Source organism: Alosa alosa, chromosome 17 (assembly GCF_017589495.1).
Source record: "Alosa alosa isolate M-15738 ecotype Scorff River chromosome 17, AALO_Geno_1.1, whole genome shotgun sequence".
Taxonomy (NCBI): Eukaryota; Metazoa; Chordata; class Actinopteri; order Clupeiformes; family Clupeidae; genus Alosa; species Alosa alosa.
The window spans coordinates 3,721,792-3,741,295 of NC_063205.1; the positions used below are offsets into that span (position 1 = coordinate 3,721,792).

Genomic DNA, 19,504 nt, shown 5'->3' on the forward strand with positions numbered 1-19,504 from the left:
AATGATGATGAGTCTTCAACCAATTCCCTCATGAGAGAGATGTGAAGTGGGGAAAGCGGAACAATCCTTGTTGTTTTCTTGTTTCGTTTATTTAATTGAGTATTCAGATGGGGAAGATGGAGAAGCCAGAGTTTAGTAATGAATCAGTGAATCCACATTTGAATGAGTCCAATTGTCTCTGAAGATTGTAGTCTTTTTTTTTCCTGCAAGTCTTCACTGTGTGATGATCATTTGGTTTGTCTGTCTTTTCTGTTCTCTCAGGAAAAGATCAAGGACAAGGACAAGCGTTTCCGCCCACTCTATGACCTTCCCTACATGTTTGAGGCCAGAGAATTTATGAGGAAGAAACTAATTGGAAAGAAGGTATGTACCCCGTTGACCAAAAATGTTCCTCCCTTTAAGCCAGGGCATAGAACTATGCACGTCTATGCTCTGTAAATCCACTTCTATGATAGTGGATCTGAAGGACACATCTCTGTTCCAGATAACCTACTCTTAGCTGTTTGACACTATTATTTCATTGTACATTCCTGCAATTTTTCTTTCATTGTTCATAGAAAAGTTAGAATGGAGGGCCCCAGCTGTGGCGCAACTGGCTGGGGCACCTGCACCGTATGCCGGTGACCCGGGTTCGATTCCCGCCCCGTGGTCCTTTCCAGATCCCACCCCTGCTCTCTCTCCCATTCGCTCCCTGTCACTCTCCACTGTCCTATCATTAAAGGCATAAAAAAGCCCAAAAAACACAAAAAAGTTAGAATGGAGAATGGATGAAGCTGAACAACGATGTGAATCCAAATACACACTTGCGTCATTAGCACAAATCAAAATAGGAATGAATGAAAAATCTTGAATAAAATCCACTAAGTCCTTTGATATATCAGAGTTCTGTTCAGAGTTAACATTCTTTATCTCCTAGTATTGCTCTGAGATGTATTTCCTGTCTCGGGTTCTGTCCTGTAAAAGTCTCTCATATTCTGTCAGGTGATGAGGGTATAAAGATTCCAAGGTATGCCGTGGAAATTGCATGTTCATCATGTTTGAGCTCATTAAAATGTAATGGGATGCACAAAGTGGGTTTCATGAGGGGTTTATTGCACGGTTAAAGTGCTGCTGTTCCCTCACCGTTAAGTGTTTATGTGCGGCATAACAAGAAGGGAGAGTCATTCGGAACACATTGCAGTGTTTGTGTGTTCAGGCTTTTCATCAGCAAGTGCTTACACTACTCTGAAGCTGTTATAAACGTCTGGCAGCCCTGCACTCCAAGTGCACTTTCCTGTTCTGGTTTGAAGATATAGTGGGGGATGATGAAGCCGTACCAGCACTTTAGGGTAGTAAGTCAACAAGCCAATGATCCCTCATAGATATCTCTCCTAACCCTTATGTTGACGCTGGCTATACTACAAATGAGGGGGAGAGAGTAATGTTTTTTGCCAGGCAGGTTGAAGAGATTGCGTTTTCTTGTAGGCCCAAGACTTGTACTTAGCTGTGTGTGTGTGTGTTGCAAAAACTGCTTATCTAATAAAAATGTGTTAATCTTATATCAAGATCAAAAAATCAAGTTGGTATTGTTTTCAGTATAAAGACACTAACCTAGTGCTTTCTCGTAAAATCATTTGACTTAACTTTTGATTTGACCAATTTTAAGATGTGAAAACAAGCAAATTCGTCTGCCAGTACATTAAGCAAATTTGTCCTAAAACAAGCAAAGTCTTCTTAGAAAATTTGTCTTGATAAGTCTCCTTAAGATAAGTCAGACTCTTCTTAATGTGTGTGTGTTTTACTTAGTTGTACCAATCATCATCTTGGTACTTAACATAAGATCATTGCAGAGCTTTTTGTATAGAAACTATAACATTCCCATTTATTCTCTCTTTGTTGTTGCTAGGACACAAGGCTGTCTATGAATAAACTCAACAACCTAACTGAAGGGCAAGCGGTTAAAACTGCTGTTTTCCTGCAGCTGTGCTGCTGCTCTAGCAACAGCAAAGGCAAAATTAGATTAAAGTTTTCTTCTTCAAAAGATACAAATTGCTGAGCTCATTACTGTGAATACTGAAGTCAGTTTAGCATAATTTGGATTGGGATATATGTAGGTCTATGCCTTTTGATATTGTTAATAATAAATTATATGCCCTGGTGGATGTGCTGTCTTATTACAGTGGAAGGGTTTGAGACAAAAGGTTCCTCTGGAAGTATTCATTCTGCTAACTGTGACTTGCTGCACAGCTTTGGAAAAGGTTGGGAGGTGTCGGTTGAGGCAGCTACTGCGCCTTACTTCCGTCCCTTTATATACAGCTTCATTGGCTGTTCTGTAAGCTTGCTGACACAGCAGTAAAGTCCAGAGGGACCAGCTCTGGCTGCTAGCAGTCAGCACGGTTGTATATGTTCGGCTCAGGCTGTAGATAATGTTTTAGTATCAGTTTTAAAGCATTGACTTCTGCTAATAAGCCACTGTACCAAAGATTGGTAAGGCGGAGCAAGATACTTCGTCGTAGTTCATGTCTATGGGCGCGAAATGGGGATCGAATCCTGTCTGCATAAAGAGGCGTGTCGATGACGTATTGACGGCGTAAGTTGCAACCCGACCAACAGCAGCTGCAGAAATAACCCGGCGACACCTGATATAAGGTTGATTTTCTCCAGACTGGATTGCTCAAAAATGCTAAAAATGTACCTGAAATGTTCAGAAGGGTTTGAGGATCATGAAAATGTGCCCGAAATTCACATTCCTAACTCTATAGAACCAAGACCTTAGCATATGTGGTGAAATTCTGAGCTATGCCCATAGACTTCAATGGAGCAGTCGCTGCCTCTGCTCTGCATAAAGGGGGATTTTGACCCCCCCCTCGTGCGATCCGGGTTCCCGGAAGTGGCTCCTGATGAAATATCTTGCTCCGCCTTAACAATCTTTGACTGTACTACCTTCAGACACGAAGACATAGTCTTGATCGTCTCAGTGTCTTGTACAACTGGTCTTCAATCAGCCAAAGAGGACACATGTAACTCCTCTCCTGGTTACTCTCTACTATTTGAACTCATTGGCAAAGTTAAACTAACTTTACCGTGGTGTCAGTCAACGACAAAACAGTAAATACACAGTTAATTACTTTCACTATTAACTGATGATGGGTTACCATCAAAAACATAGCCTTGGAAAAAGCAACACTTACCCCAATAATGTTCGAATGACTGAATAAAAAAAATGTTTATCCTGCAGAGGAGTTGCTTACATCTCGTGACGGTGCGTCTTCAGCTGTGCTCCATATTGCCTCTCCGTCATTACCAACGTGCAAATGATGGTGAATAACTACTCATTGTGACATGTATTTCTTAATATCTTTATTCTAATTATGTTTCTCATTGTAATCGTGTAATTTGTAATGTTTTACATGGATGTTCGCCGGTGTGCGTTTGTGGATGAGAGAATCATGGTGCGTTGTGCACCTGCCCATATCACTGTTGATAATGTGCTCTTAAAATAACATATAAACAACTCGCCATGGACTTCTGACCAGGTTTCTCTTGGTCAGTGGAGTAATGTGTTTAAGGTAGTATACTGAAACGCGCCAGATCCCTCCTCAGGTCGTTAGTTGCCACACCCCTTGGCACGTTTCTCAAAAAAAGAGACGTGCAAAATAAGAATTTAAATGTTGCGCCAAGAAAATAACCCGTTTTCCGCCATAGGGCCCCTAGTCTATTTTAGCTATACATGATATTTAGCATTTTCATGCATTGCAAATTTCTTGGAACTGCATTTCTAGTTTGTTTATTTTTGAACAACATTGTTGCATTGTTATTAATTTTTTTCCTAATTGGTTGCAATTTTCACACGTTTGTATCGATTTTTAGCTGATTCCCGGTGCATCGTTACATCAACAATTGGAGGTCCATTATGACTCTGAGGGTAACTATTTGATGAAGTGAAAAGGGGGCAGACGCTGAAGGAGTCCATTTCAGATTATTTGATTCCCTTTGAGAGGAGTACAAGGAAGTTTATTGTCACATGCATATAGTTACTGGAAGTAAGAAATGCAGTGAAATTATGTCTGGTGTCAGCCTATTTGTGCATTAATGGGGGTAAAATGTGCAGTAGAAGAGGGGTTTAGTAGATTAAGTGGCAAGGGCTGCATAAAAAAGGTGGGGGAGGATTGGGATTGGGTGGGGGCACCAACAAGGAGCACCCAAGAGCAACAGGGGCAAGGAAAACTCCCTTACCAAGGGAAGAAACCTTGGGCAGATCCACGGCTCAAGGGGCTAACCCAACTGCCAGGGTCTTGTGTGTGTGTGTTGGGGGATGACAGGGGAGATGGGATAGTGTGCTGTGTATGTGGGGAGAGGGCAGTGTGCAATATGTGTGTTGGAGAAGCTTCCCTCATGAGACAATGTGCTGTGTGGGGGGGGGCAGTGTGCTGTAAGTATGTTGGGGATGTGTGTTGGAGAAGCTTCCTGATGAAATAATGTGCTGTGTATGTAGGGGAGGGGGGCAGGGACTACTATTGCAAGCAGAGTACTGTATGTAATGTATGTGAGTGATGACAGTGAAGATGTGTGTGTGGGGGGGGGGGGCAGGGACTTACTATTGCAAGCAGAGTACTGTATGTAATGTATGTGAGTGATGACAGTGAAGATGTGTGTATGTAGGGGGGGAGGGGGGGCAGGGACTTACTATTGCAAGCAGAGTACTGTATGTAATGTATGTGAGTGATGACAGTGAAGATGTGTGTGTGTGGGGGGGAGGGGGGCAGGGACTTACTATTGCAAGCAGAGTACTGTATGTAATGTATGTGAGTGATGACAGTGAAGATGTGTGTGTGTGTGTGTGGGGGGGGGGGGGGCAGGGACTTACTATTGCAAGCAGAGTACTGTATGTAATGTATGTGAGTGATGACAGTGAAGATGTGTGTATGTGGGGGGGGGGGGGGGGGGGCAGGGACTTACTATTGCAAGCAGAGTACTGTATGTAATGTATGTGAGTGATGACAGTGAAGATGTGTGTGTGTGGGGGGGAGGGGGCAGGGACTTACTATTGCATGCAGAGTACTGTATGTAATGTATGTGAGTGATGACAGTGAAGATGTGTGTGTGTGGGGGGGAGGGGGGCAGGGACTTACTATTGCAAGCAGAGTACTGTATGTAATGTATGTGAGTGATGACAGTGAAGATGTGTGTGTGGGCGGGAGGGGAGTGGAGCAGTGACTGTGTGTGTGTGTAGTGTGTGTGTGGGTAGGTGGGGGCAGTGTGCTGTAAGTATGTAGAGGATGTGTGTTGGAGAAGATCCTGAAGACAATGTGCTGTGGGGGGGGGGGGCAGTGTGCAGCAAGTATGTAGAGGAGGCTTACTGTAGCAAGCAGTGTGCTGTATGTATGTGAAGTGATGACAGTGATGATGTAAGTGTGTGTGTGGGGATGGGGGTGGGGGGGGGCAGAAAGGCTAGGCAATCAAGGACATGGGTAGATGGAGGAGAAATCAAAAATAATAAATAAAAAGTGTGCAAAAGTTGGAGAAAGTCAGATGTGTGTGTGTTTTGACGTGTGATGAAATAAGAAAATAAATAAAAGGTCTGTAGCATAGGGAGAGGGATGTAAAAGTGCTAAAAGTCTTGTAGGTGGGTGTGTGGGGGGTCATGAGTGCTGAGGAGTGAATGTGTGCAAAGTCAGTATAGTGTGAGTTCAGAGTTCGGATGGCCTGGGGATAAAAACTTCTCCTGAGTCTCTCAGTTCTGGCTTTGTGACTACATAGGCGTCTTCTTGATTTCAGCGGTAGGAATAATCCATTGTTAGGATGAGAAGAGTCCTGGAGAAGAGTGCTGAGAGGTGTAGGCTGAGAAGTTTCCTCTCTATCAGTAATTAAGGTAAACCTTTGGAAGAGCCCCCCCCACCCACCTTTCTCTTTTATTCAAGCAGTGCTTGGTTGTGACCATAATCCAAGGCCAGATTTGGTGAACTTCATAAGTAGTGCTTCTGTGCAGTGTCTCAGCCTCAGCAGAAAAGTCAAATGAAAATGTAGCATTAATCCACTTATCAGGAGAGAGCACATTCGAATAATCCCAGCCTCTCAAAGTGGCTCCTGTTTTGTGTATGTGTGTGGCTATTTCAAGTTTTATGTGGTGCTTTTGATTCTTGTATGTGTGTGTTTGTGTGTGTGATCAAGAAGAACACAGTCACACTCTGAGACCTATGGTTTTGTATATGCGTGTGTAAAATGGGAGCTTTCTGTTTGAATCACAGTCAGTGTGAGGATCTGAAATCATGAGTGGGTATATCATAGGTGTTTTTGGTGTTCAAATTACCACCGGCTGCTCCAATACTGCTTAGTCTTGCACTCAGATGAAGTCATCTCCTCCCGGACAGGGTTTAAAGAGAATTACAGCTGTGTCTGCGGAGAGAGGCTCACTTTAATCCATAAAATATGTATTACAGACCCCCACCCCCACCACCACCACATCTAGTGCAGGAGCATTAAACTGTACCCAGATGTATATAAGCTTGCTGTGAATTCCTGACTTCAGCTTGCATGTCAGGCTCTCGTGCTATCTTGTACTCCATCACTCTCATAGGCTCTAGTGTGTGATTTTGCTCTGTTTCACCCAATGGTGTAAGTTAGGTCAGTAAGTATTTAGACACTTTTAGTATTTTTACCTCTGTATATCACCAGAATGGATGTGACTACTAACCTGTCCCTAACCCTAACGTAACAAAACAGTGTGCTCAAAGTGTAGACCTGCAGCTTTAATTCAAGGGGTTGAACAAAAATATCACATTAATTATTTAGGAATTACAGTAATTTGTATACACTGTTACCCTGTTACTGTAGGCTATTTTGGTAATGGTAGGTACATAATGTAGGTATGCAGTTTAATTTTGATTGAATTTTGGATTCAAAATGTTATCTTTTTTCAAATATATCTGTTTGAAGTTAAGCAATGGTGCATTTCTAGGTATTGGGTTTATTTTAAATGATAAGGGAAAATGAATGTCTACAGTCAACAAGTGTTAAAAATAATCAAATCACTTTGTATTGCATCGAATCACACCGAATCAAATAAATCAACCCTGTATAGTATTATAGCCCATGCATCTAGATTTGCATCAGTCTTGTAAGGGAGAGGTATACACTAGTAGTTAGCTTTATAAAACTGGATTTAAATAGCCTGACGAGCCATACCCACATTAAAATGTAGGGTCTGGGCACTCACCGTTGGCAGTGCTCAGTCCGAGGGGATAGTAGCCTACACAAGTCAAGTAGCAAAATTTACAGTGGAGGAGGTTGTAGGTTGAAGAAACAGTGTAAACAAGTTGGCATAGAAAGTTAAAGGAACCGTATGTAAGAAATGTATTTCAATTAATCATAAAATAGCCCTGATATTGTCAATAGACATTAAGAAATCATGTTCATTTCAAATACTTATATCACTGACAACAGGAGTCCGGCCAGGATATTGTCATTTAAAAAGTTAAGTTGCAGCCCTCAACTGATGTTGTTGTGTTTTGTCATGGCATGTTGTGTTTTGGCCTGACCCTCCACCTATCTACTAATCACAAAGTCAGTAGTGTTTCGGCATCTGGGTTGGCAGCCTCGAGTCAGGGGGAAGGGATACACCGCTCTACAGTAATTTGTAATTAAAAGTGATTGCAGTACCAGTTTTGGCCACAATCTTACATATGGTTCCTTTAAAGCAATTCTGTCTCATGTCTGTGATATAAAAAGTGTGTATTACTCAATTTTTTGTGCATCTATGTTAACATTAGCTGTATAAGTATAAGTATACTCTTTTGATCCCACGAGGTAATTTTGGTCTGCATTTATCCCAATCCGTGAATTAGTTGTACGCAGTGAGCTGCCTGCAACAACAGCGGCGCTCGGTGAGCAGTGAGGGGTTAGGTGCCTTGCTCAAGGGCACTTCAGCCGTGCCTACTGGTTGGGGTTCGAACCGGCAACCCACCAGTTACAAGTCCGAAACGCTAACCAGTAGGCCACGGCTGCCCCCCAAATATATATATAGCTGTAACTATTAGTGAAGTTACTAGCTACATTTCTTAGGATAGATTTTTGTTGGAAACAGATTGCTCTTCAATAGCTTCTGCAGCTCACAGTAACAAGCTTCCTTCTGGACGCCCATGAAATGTAAGTTCAGTAAATCTGACAAATGTGATGCATTTGTCCATCGAAAGCTGAGAAGAGACAGGCATTGATCCTTTATTGCACACCCCTGGCAGGTAAGCTGAATTCAATGGTATCCATGGGCAAAAACTCATGACATTTGGCGAACACCTCATCCCTCACAGTCTCTACTCAGGGACAGAAATTTGCTCCAGGATGTGGCCCAGGGACTCCATAGTGCCCCCTCGTGTCATTCAGCATTGTGGTTGGCATACGGTTTCAGTGTTTTCCATACATTGACTTATTTGTGGCTGCCCACCACAATATCAACATTGACCACCACACAATGATTTTCCTGGAAGTACTAAATTGTGCTTAAATCTGGTTAGAATTATAACCGCGCTGCACTAATTTGTTAAAAACTGTTGCATTCGAGTTAATTCTGCAAACCTACCACCACAAATAGAATTCAATTCTGTGGGAAACACTGGGATTCACCCACACACACCAAAGTCGATAGGCATGTGGAGCTCCCTCAAACGAACATGGGGGGCCACAGGTCGCGGAGCTGTAGATGCTCGGGCCCGCCATCGCCGATTGTAGCTATATTTTGATACTGCGTTTCATTTTAATGGGAAACAGTCTCTGTACAACAGTCCTCTCAGTCCTACTTGTGGTTTTATTCTTCAAAGCGAACATGTGAACCTCTTTTCTTGGTGTCACATTGGAAAGAGCATCACTTAAAAAGCAGGTTTTATCACAGTGATATCCCGGTGCATCATTATGCAGTCTCATGAATGTGATCAGAATCTTGTTATACCTCCCTCTCTAATCCACTCGGTTCTCTTTATATTCTATCTTTTCTTTCTTTTCTTTTTGCTCACGTCCATTTCCCTCCATTTCCTCTGTTTCTCTCAATTACCGTTGCCACTTTCTCCCGTTTTCCCTGTCTGCTCAGATTCTGGGACATTTATCCACATCGTGTCTGTCCTTGCCCTTGTCCAGTGCTGTTCTCTCCCAGATTAATGACAGTTTTCTCTCTCTCTCTCTCTCTCTCTCTCTCTCTCTCTCTCTCTCTCTCTCTCTCTCTCTCTCTCTCTCTCTCTCTCTCTCTCTCTCTCTCTCTCTCTCTCTCTCTCTGTGTGTGTTTCCCCCCCACTCCTTATGTGTCCAACAGATGGGGACTCCTCCCCTCGCTATCTCCACCTCCACCTAGCCTTCTGTCTTTGTTTGCAGTGGCCTGGTGGGAGGATGTGCTAGATTGCTGAATGGTCTGGCTAGACTGGGCCACTGTGTGGCTGGCTGGTCCTGTTTGTTTGCCAGCTGTTAACTCGAGCCCCCTATACGCCCCCTGGGGGTGTATACAAAGGCCCTGTGGAAGAGGGGGCATTAATGGCCATTGATTGTGCCCGCAGTAGAGCAGTGTGGGAAATGTCCGTCTCCCTCATTCTGCCCTCTTCCATTTCCTCCCGTCCGTTTCCCTCTGGTAGAACTTAAACACACGGCACTCGTTAATGTATCAGCTCTGAATCATTCTGAACTGCGCTGCTAAAAACGGCCAGTCTTCCGATCTGTGTCTCCCTGATTGTGTGCGTGGGTGTGCGAGTGATAAACATTTTCCATGTTTGGTCTTGGTTCCTCTAGGGAGATGTACAGTCTAGCGTGACATGATTCACACTGACTGTGGGTGACCTTGAAAAGTAGCCCACAGACAAACAAGCACACACAGCCAGTGCCTACCCAATTTGCTGCGCTATACAATTGAGGGCTAAAGCCCTATTCCTGTATAACAATTTAACATGTTTTTTTATTCTCCATATTTAGGTTGTATCATAATTGTTTACTACACAATCACCAACTTGTGTGTGTGTGTGTGTGTGTGTGTGTTGGAGAGGAAGAAAGATGGAGAATGTGAGTACTGAACAGTGTTTTGGCTTGTTTGCTTTGCTTCAGGTAAATGTTACAGTGGATTACATCAGAGCAGCAACAGAGACAGGCACAGTTCCAGCCTTCCCAGAGCGCACCTGTGCCACTGTAACAATAGGAGGCATGTAAGTACTATTTGTATGATTCATTACACACAAAAACACCCCACTCATGTAACACTGCACCCCTCGCCACAGATAAGTTAGAGAAAGTGATCATTGTATTATCATCCTTTGTATATTGTAACATTCTAATTGTATGCAGTCTTTATAATGTTAAAGTAGAACCCACTGCAGGGAATTGGCATGTCATTTGGAGATTTTTACTGAGCTAAAAGAAGGCTGATTATTTTGCTGTGGTTCTGCTTGATTATAAGTGTGTGTGTGTGTGGCCCCAGCACAGGAGGTCACCGTCTTGCTCCAACTAATTGCCCATCCTGACTGAGCAGAGTGGTGCATCATGGGTAACAGGTGGTGCATAAACCCCAGGGCCTTGCAGAACAGACAGGGTAGCTGGTTGGGCACTTGGCGATATTTCACCCTGCCATGTCAGCATTGCATTGTGCATTCCACTGAACACAATAAGGCAGACTGAGGATGCCAATGCATGGTGATCTGTACAGGCCACTGCAAACTGAGTCCACTGTAAACAGAAAAGACAATGAATAGGTTGAATGTGCAGACCTTATATTAAAAATGTTTTATCTATATTGCAATATTAGATGAGTGTATTTGAGTGTGTGTGTGTGTTGGATGGTTCCATAGTCAGCCTGGACATTGGGGTATTCAACATAGATACGGTCTACACCAGATGTTCATCTTGCTTCAATTTGATAATGGTAGAAGAAACATCAAGCACATGGTTACCGAGCAAAACATTTCTCATGCACCACTCAGGCATTGATCTCTTACTCTTTGGTGTATTTCTCTCTGTCTCCCACTTTGCAGTAACATTGCTGAGGCCCTTGTCAGCAAAGGTCTGGCCACTGTGATTAGGTATCGTCAGGATGATGACCAGCGCTCCTCTCACTATGACGAGCTCCTGGCTGCTGAAGCAAGGTGAGCCGCTGCACACTCACACACTCCACAGGGCATTTTCTCTCAACTTCCAGCTTTATTTTGGTCAAGTGGCTTATGCATTAGCGTGTCACGCAGCCAGACAGCTACAGCGCTGCTCTCTGTGGGCATATACAAAGTGTTGCGCTGTAGCTGCCTGGCTACATTAGCTGCTGGCTGTAGCAACTCTAGCTAGGTGAAACAGATTGTTTTCAGGTTTTTTTTTTTCCGTACCGACAGTACTCGGTGACTTCGAGAAACGGACATCTACGTGAAAACTCAAAGGATTTCTCGTTTAATATGGCTGCATTTGTGGCAGTGGGTGCATGAAATATGGTCAAATACCGGAGCTGCAGATGTGTAGATGGAAATGCTGCACTGGTCCACAGAGAGTCATTGCCCTGACCAGATCATATGCAGCTGTAGTCAGATCTGCACTGCACGAGGGATCAGTCATTCCCTGCTGAAAATATCAGTCAGTGCAGCACAGCCTATTAAATTCACCTTTCTCTGTGCTTTGTCCATGGATGTAATTATGTGCGGTCATAGTGCAGAGATTAAGGAGGACTTTATGACCGTAATGGCAATAGAGATCCGGTTAGCTGAGGAGAGAGGGAACCCACCCCAGTTCACAATTGGCAATTGGGCCTATAATTTCCAACCAGCTTTATATTGGGTTTGTTCTCTCTCTCTCTCTCTCTCTCTCTCTCTCTCTCTCTCTCTCTCTCTCTCTCTCTCTCTCTGTGTGTGTGTGTGCTTTGTCTCTGCCTCACTTATCCATTGTCATTGTCTTTCCTTCGCTCTGGGTAATGTTCCACTGTAGATGTGGTGGGGGTGAAGTATACGGGGTCTGATTTTATTTTCAGTGGGAGTCGGTATGGGGGTCTGTGTTGGTGTAAAACAAAGTTACTTTTTTCCTCCGCATGTAAACAAGTAAAGTGTTGCAGTGTAGTGTATGCAATGTGAAATCCTCTGTGAATTTTCTTCAGTAGTCAGCTCACCTTTTCCTGCAGCACCTACCTAGTTTTCAGTATATGTGGGCTGAACAGTTGCCGCATGATTGATTGCAGAGCCATCAAGAATGCTAAAGGACTGCACAGCAAGAAGGAGGTCCCCATCCACAGAGTGGCTGACATTTCTGGGGTGAGTAAAGGGCTATTTGTGTGTCTGTGGATTCACTTTTTTTCCTTCTGTAACGCGCCTCACACCTTAAAGCTGGTTAGTGCGCTGGTTCTCCTCTGCTGCAGCTGGATCCAAGGCTCTTATGCCTTTAAAGGGGAACATGAATAAATGAAGATGGATGAAGGGCTAACGTGTGTGTGTGTGTGTGTGTGTGTGTGTATTTATTGTGTGTGTGTGTGTTTATTTATTTATTTATTTATTTTTCCCCTTCTCCTTGCTTTCCTTAGGAGACACAGAAGGCCAAACAGTTCCTTCCATTCCTGCAGCGCGCTGGTCGCTCTGAGGCTGTGGTGGAGTATGTCTTCAGTGGCTCACGCCTCAAACTCTACATGCCCAAAGAGACCTGTCTCATCACCTTCCTGTTGGCTGGTCAGCAACACATCATACACAATTTCACTACTGTTCCAGGAATGCATTTCTTTTTCATTAGAAAGCTTATATTAATTTACATCATCGCTGCCATCTTGCTCAGTGATGTCTAAATATATCCTGTTTGTCATATTGTGCCCTACCACAAGTTTCACATTGAGTAAGTTCGAACTGTGTTGTTGCTACGAAGCAATTACTATGTTGCTACTTTTGTTCTAACTGAATTGGGCCCCTCATAGGAATAGGTCTTCCTCTAAGAGCTGGGTAATATGATTGATGCTGATCTATATCATCTGACTTTAATCTTTCACATTATAATACTCCGTCATGCTCTTTACTGCTGCTAGTGTTCTTTAAGTCAGCTTGGTTACCGTTATGGCTGATTGCAAATAGCAACTTTTGCATGACATGGTTGCTTGAATTTTGTGTCAGATTGTGTCTAAATGCCATGTTTGATTTATAGTTAGGGTTTTTGGAAGAGCTGTTGCTCCCTGTTAAATAGCAGTTAATTTATCTGTATTTGCATAGTGGTTAACCATGATTGTTTTGCAGTAACCGCAAGTAGTTGAAAGCCAAGTTTACTTGATCTGTTGTCACTGATCATCATTGTACAGTAGTCGGTGAGATTCTTTTGGTATTTTAGGCCTTATTTTGTTGGAAAGGAAACTGCAAAAGAAATGGGCCTTTCTGTGTGGTGTTCATATTTGAGTGACTTCCTGTTGGCATCTGCCGTGGCAGCTTGCTGTTGGAGCTGTCTGATGTACCGGCTGTTTAGCATTGAAAATAGCCCCCCAGCTGATGCAAGCATTTACCGTATTCTTCATGTAGACATCTGAGGACATCTCGCATCACTCCCAGACGTTTCCTCTCACTTCCAGATGCTGCCATGCAAGTGGTGTGAGGGTTTTGGAGACCTCTCCGCCGCCACAGCTGGCTTGTGTGCTTAATGTGGTTTGTGGTGAGAGGATCAATCTGAACTGGGTTTGAAAGGTCATGGCCTCTAACTGTGTGGACCAGAAATGCTGTTTTTGAAGTGGCATTCACTGTGAGTGGTGCAGGTGTCTGTGACCTTGGGTGTTGAACATGGTCATACTGGGCTAGGTGTGTTGTGGCCCAGGTATGCAGAGAAAATGGATCTAAAAATTAGCTTTTGTTCAGTGAGTCTGAGTCGGCTTGTTGTTGCCTAGGGGCGTAACAATGCAGTGATATGTATCGATGCATCGACCTCAAACAATGCGGTTGCATCGATGTGACTTATTAAGCATCGATACATGTTTATTTTTGCGGCATGCAGGCTTGTTGTAGTGCACCTTTCATTTGAGAGTTGAGAGACATCTGCCTTATTTCTAGTCACTGTGTGAGTAGTGGCAGAACTTTTGTAGCAAAGGAGCAGACAGCTGCAGTAGATGTAGCCTGTGGCCCTGATGGCAGCTAAGAGAATACACTCACTCTGTTGATGGGCAGCACTCTCAGTTGAGCTTGAGCTTGAAGTTTGAACACTCTTGCACGCTGGGCGTCTGACTGTGGTCATCCAGAATCATACAATAATAAAATTATCCCACCTATGAGCCCACCAGTAACGAAGTTCAATATACACAAATATCAATAGCCATCAACATAACATACTGTAACAACTGACAACATTTATTTAAATGTAGTAAGCCTATCTAATGTTATGTGGGAATTGCAAGAAAATGAGTGAAAGCAATTCCTTACTTTGACCAGGCGAGTGCGTGTGTTACCGATAGGACAAATCTGAAAAAATGGCACTGTCCATCAACAAAAACAGCATGGAGTTCGAACGTAATTTAATGTCATGTAAAGGGGCAGCGATCACTCAGGACATGGGCTTACTGTACACCACAACTGAGAGTGAGAGTTGGAATAGCCTAGGATACAAAACGCTGCATTTGAAAGACGACAGTGTGTATAGACCAAAGATTCTAGAGCGGAGCTCTATTCTAGAATCTTTGGTATAGACCCTTTCAAGAGTTCCATTATCAGCATCATAGTTGGCCCCACAAGGCTTCCGTTATAACATTCCATCAGAGAGGGTTAAAGCTGTTTTTATTGTTGAAAGGGTCCTCATGATGGTATGACCACACAAATCTAGTTAAAACCGCAATCTGGTTTCTGCCTGAAATTGCACAGCGCCTGCTTCAGAGGCCACTGTTCCCACCTAGTTTGGCCTATAATCAAATGCTTTATCTCTTTGGAAAGCTGAGACATTGTAGTTTCATGGGAAACAATCAGCATAACTGTGTGATGTACTGAAACAGAGGCTAGAATCTTTTTTTCTTTCTGCCGGATTACAAGCATCTCTGAACTGACCAAATTTCAGCCCTCTAGGTCACTTGATATGACTTAGAAACACAACTGAGCCCTAGCACCGGGTCCTGTGAAGCTGTGTGTAAAAGTAGATCAATATAGAATGTAAAATATGAGTATTTTAGACCATTATTTGTAAAGGTATGCTCATGCGTTTTGTAAAATACCCTATGGAAACTCCCCATAGGACTTTTGGGTGCCCGCAGGCTAACTGCACAGGGCTCTACACTAACATTTTTTTCCAGGAGCACTTGTGCGCCCAAGTTTAAAAAATTTAGGAGCACAGACAAAAATTTGGGCGCACAGTCAGTTCTGTACTTAACTTACACATAATCTTCTAACATTACACTGCAGCTAACAGTTAAACATGTCAGTGCACCAATTGCGAATATTAAGAATGACTGACAACATTTAGGCTACAGGACACAGGATTTTAAAGATCAGTGCCTATTTTATTATATTTTATTATATTTTTTATATCAGTCTGTTCCATTTTTCTACATTTTGTTAATGTAAAATAATATAATACATTGCCATATTTGCATTTAGCCTGTATATCAAGTATCCTGCCAAATGTAGGCTAATTTATTTATTTGTGAATCCATCTGTAGCTAATCCAAATATGCCCATGGTGACCTATCTGACTGCATACTGCCTAATACTACTACTAAAACAGTCCATTTTCTCTTCCACAAAGCCCATAGGCTAATTAAGGATATATATATTATACTTTCATTTGAAATATCTGCATTGATGGGGGCAGTAGGCAAACGTTAGACCTACTTTCGTTTTGCACTTCAGCTTGTATTCGGTGTAAACAAACAAGCATGCGTGGATGCCTGGAGCTGTCAGTAGCGTTCTACCTTTGAATAAAATGGGAGTATTACGGGAGGCTACTTTTGTGCCTGTTTGCTACAGCTATATTTTGCATATTGCAGCCAATACGTCAACTGGGCTAAAAGGCATGTTAGGTTACCTTTCCTTCTCTCACTGCATTCTCAGAATCTCATTCTGTTCCTCCTACTGTATATCCAATGACTTCGGTGGATAGAAGAACTAATTTCTTCAATCTTTGCATCTTGGCTGGCTAGTCTAACTTTCCGCTTTTTCAGCGCGCTCTTGGATTTGATGGAAGCGACTACTAGCGAGTCACAACGCTAAACTGCTAACGTTGATGGGAGGTGTAGTTTTTATGCTGCATTTGTGACTTGATTCTATGGTTTGCACCAGTAATGTTTCTCGACGTTGCGGTGTATTTTGTAGTTAAACATTGACATGGTTAAAAGTCATTCGCACCAGAGCGCCTAAATATTTTTTTGCACTCGCACACCATGATTTTTACTTGCATGTGCGAGTGAAATGGGCGCGCTGTAGAGCCCTGCTGCATATGAACCCCTTTGTGTAGAAGCATAATCTTGGTCTCAAATGAAAGGTAACACATGAAGTTTCATGCTTGCATTTGGATTGTGTAGAAGCATCCTCCCCCGCTCTTTCTCTGTCACTCAGACACTCTGTCTGCTTGTATGAGTAATGGGTAGGTATTTCCTGTGGTCGGAGTGATGCGGACTTCATTTACTCTCCATGTAATAGAGGCCTTTACATCTCTATCACAGCATCATTATCTGCTGGGCTGAGCAAACAGTGTTTGGATCTTCATCCATTCCCTACAGTGCACTATATATTTATAATGGCATCAGTGCAGCTTAATTATGCATGTCTGCTATTGTGGATATTTCAATTAATTTGATAATTTGTTTTTAATGTCCCCCCTTCTTTTGTTGTTGTGTTTTTCATGGCATTTTAGGCTCACGCTTTGTGCTTGGAGATTGTGTGCATCTTTGGTGGCTTGCCATTGTCTGCTGATGATATTGTGCCTCAGGACTGTTTCTCACACGTTTCCCCGTGTGTGTTCCTTTATAGGCCCAACTATGTTATGTTCCATGTCCAAGTATTCATTGCAGCAAGAAGGTGGACATAACATTATCATGTGACACAGCATGATCTGATGTCTGAATATGCTGCTTTCCTGTATGTGACAATGTTTTGGCTAAAAAACTAATTCTGAATTCACATCCAATTTAAATAATTACCACCTTCCCTCAACTCTCCATCCCCACACGATTGCTCATATCAACTATATTGTATTGATAGCGTTGGGCTCATAGGGTTAAAGACTACTCCACAACACCCCATATGAACAATAAAAAACCCCACTATTCTCATGGAAAACTTGTATGTTTTAATAAGTTTTATTAAAACTAATGGTGGATGGATGGATGGTGTGGACTCCCAGTAGGAATTAGGCTAGTAGGATTCATCTAGACCACCACCAATATTTACTAAGTTACAGACATGGACTGAAATAAAGTACATTTTATCAAAATCAACTCTTACAACTGACTTCAGCTCAAAATCATCACAACCACTTCTGGATTAAAAACGATGAATCCAAAAGATTCTCATTAACTCCAGATAGAAATTGTGGCCTATGTTTAAGGTGAAATCCCACAAGTCTCCAATTGACTTAAATGGGCTAGTGCTTTCCTTACATTCTGGACTATTTGTGTTTAACAGGCTGATCGAATCTTTTTATTTTTGCCAGTGGACTGCCGTAGTAGGTTGAATTGGTATAAAATGGTCACATAAATGAGTTGTTTTTTTGGCTTTGATTTGCAGTTCTACTGTAGAATAAAACACTGTCTACCAAAAGATCCAATGATGTGTGGATCACAGCTGTTCTTCCTCATTTCCCCTCTCTTTCCTGTTGTCTTTAATATATGAATGGTTTGGAGAACTAGCTCAACAACACTGAAGTGAATGCCAGGAGGCACTGGGGAGCAGCATTTCCTTATTTGTTTGTGTGTGTGTGTGTGTGTGTGTGTGTGTGTGTGTGTGTGTGAGACTGAAGTGCCCCTAAAAGGTGAGTCTAGCCTGTAGTGGTCCAATCTGTTTCCATAGCTGTGTGCTCTGTTTCTCTTGCTGCTCTCTGCTTTGTCTGAGTAAGAGAAATATACTGAGCATAGGCTTTTAGATACATTTAGCATGAGGAATAGTTGATGGATAGGGTTTCTCTTACCATTAGCTGAGATAAATGACATTCCTCATAGAGCAGGGATCAAGAATAGTGGGCACGCACATGAGTCAGTGTTGTGAATGTGGTGAATCTCTCTCTCTCTCTCTCTCCCCCCCCCCTCTGCTTTCTAGCTCCCTCCCTCCCTCCTCCCTCTTTGCTCTCTCTCTCTCTCTCTCCCATCCTCTCCCCCTCTCTTCTCTCTCTCTCTGTTCTCTCTCTCCCATCCTCTCTCCCCTCCTCCCTCTTTGCTCTCTCTCTCTCCCATCCTCTCTCTCTCTCCTCCCTCTCTCTCTCTCTCATCCTCTCCCCCTCTCTCCCCCTCCCTCTCTGGCTGCTGCAGTGCACCTTATGTTGATGCTCTGCATTCCTGGAAAAGCAGAGTTGATCTGAGTGCTGCTTTGCTGCAGCCATGCTGCTCACTGCGTTGGTTGTTCTCTTCCACTGCTTTTGTCTACCCGAGAGAACACAAAAATATTTCCTCTCAATTTTACTTTTGTGGATAAGGCTATCTGTTCCTTTTCAGAAGCCTCTAAAATGTTAATGAATTATGGTATGTAGAAATGATTTTTATAAGAAACTAGTTGCTTTCTATTTACTGATTCTTGACAAAAAGGACCAAACATGTGTAGCAGTTGTAATTGCTATCAGGTTTAATGATTCACTTATTTTTCATCGTAAATGCTATGAAGGATTAATAATATAATATTATATTATATTATAAATAATACAATGTAATGTAAAATTGATATTGTTCATTTTAGTGAATGCATTATGAAAAATGGCTAAAAAGAGACTTTTTCAACAACACACATTAAAACATAAGCAAGTGTAAGCAAGATTGCCAGACCCTTAAATGTAGAATTTCCTGTTAACATTTACATTTAACTCAAATCAATCAGAACTCCTAGTTAAATTGTATTTTATATCCCATCTATGAGGAAAGTTTGAAACACACGACAAACATTCCTCATACCCAGTACATGTTTGGGTCGGAGGGATTGCAAATGTTTTTCCCCACACAGTGTAGTCATTTTAGCTTGCATTTTAGCTTTAACACAGCACAGACTGCACTTCTGTTGCAGGTAGCACAGATGCTTTTGAGTTCAAGAGTGCAGCACGCACATCCAAGTAGTTGAGTACTGGGTGCTGGACAGGAAGGCACAAGCAAGTAGAAGAACGTTGAGTCCGCACACCAGAAGCTGCTCCTTAGCGTTTTTTATTTGTAGACTATATCACCACATGTGACGTTTCGGGCCCCAGATATAGCCTACAAATAAAAAACGCTAAGGAGCAGCTTCTGGTGTGCGGACTCAACGTACTTCTACTAGCACAGATGCTTTGGCCACAAGTGATTTGTCCAGCAGTTATTTCAGGCCAGTGGTGGGCTACGTGAGGAGGTGGGGGAGATGAGCAGTGTTTTATCGGCATCGCTCACCAGCATCACCAAACACCAAACATCTCCAAACAGGCC

General features: G+C 42.7%; 1 protein-coding gene across 1 annotated transcript in view; it reads left to right on the forward strand.

Moving 5' to 3' along the window:
• snd1 (staphylococcal nuclease and tudor domain containing 1) overlaps positions 1 to 19,504 on the forward strand; it is a 135,895-nt gene that overhangs the window by 34,171 nt on the left and 82,220 nt on the right. Inside the window, exons 11-15 of the mRNA XM_048268667.1 lie at positions 262 to 363; positions 10,054 to 10,151; positions 10,974 to 11,084; positions 12,152 to 12,224; positions 12,491 to 12,632. Coding sequence (XP_048124624.1) covers positions 262 to 363; positions 10,054 to 10,151; positions 10,974 to 11,084; positions 12,152 to 12,224; positions 12,491 to 12,632 — 526 coding nt within the window. The remainder of the gene's footprint in view (positions 1 to 261; positions 364 to 10,053; positions 10,152 to 10,973; positions 11,085 to 12,151; positions 12,225 to 12,490; positions 12,633 to 19,504) is intronic.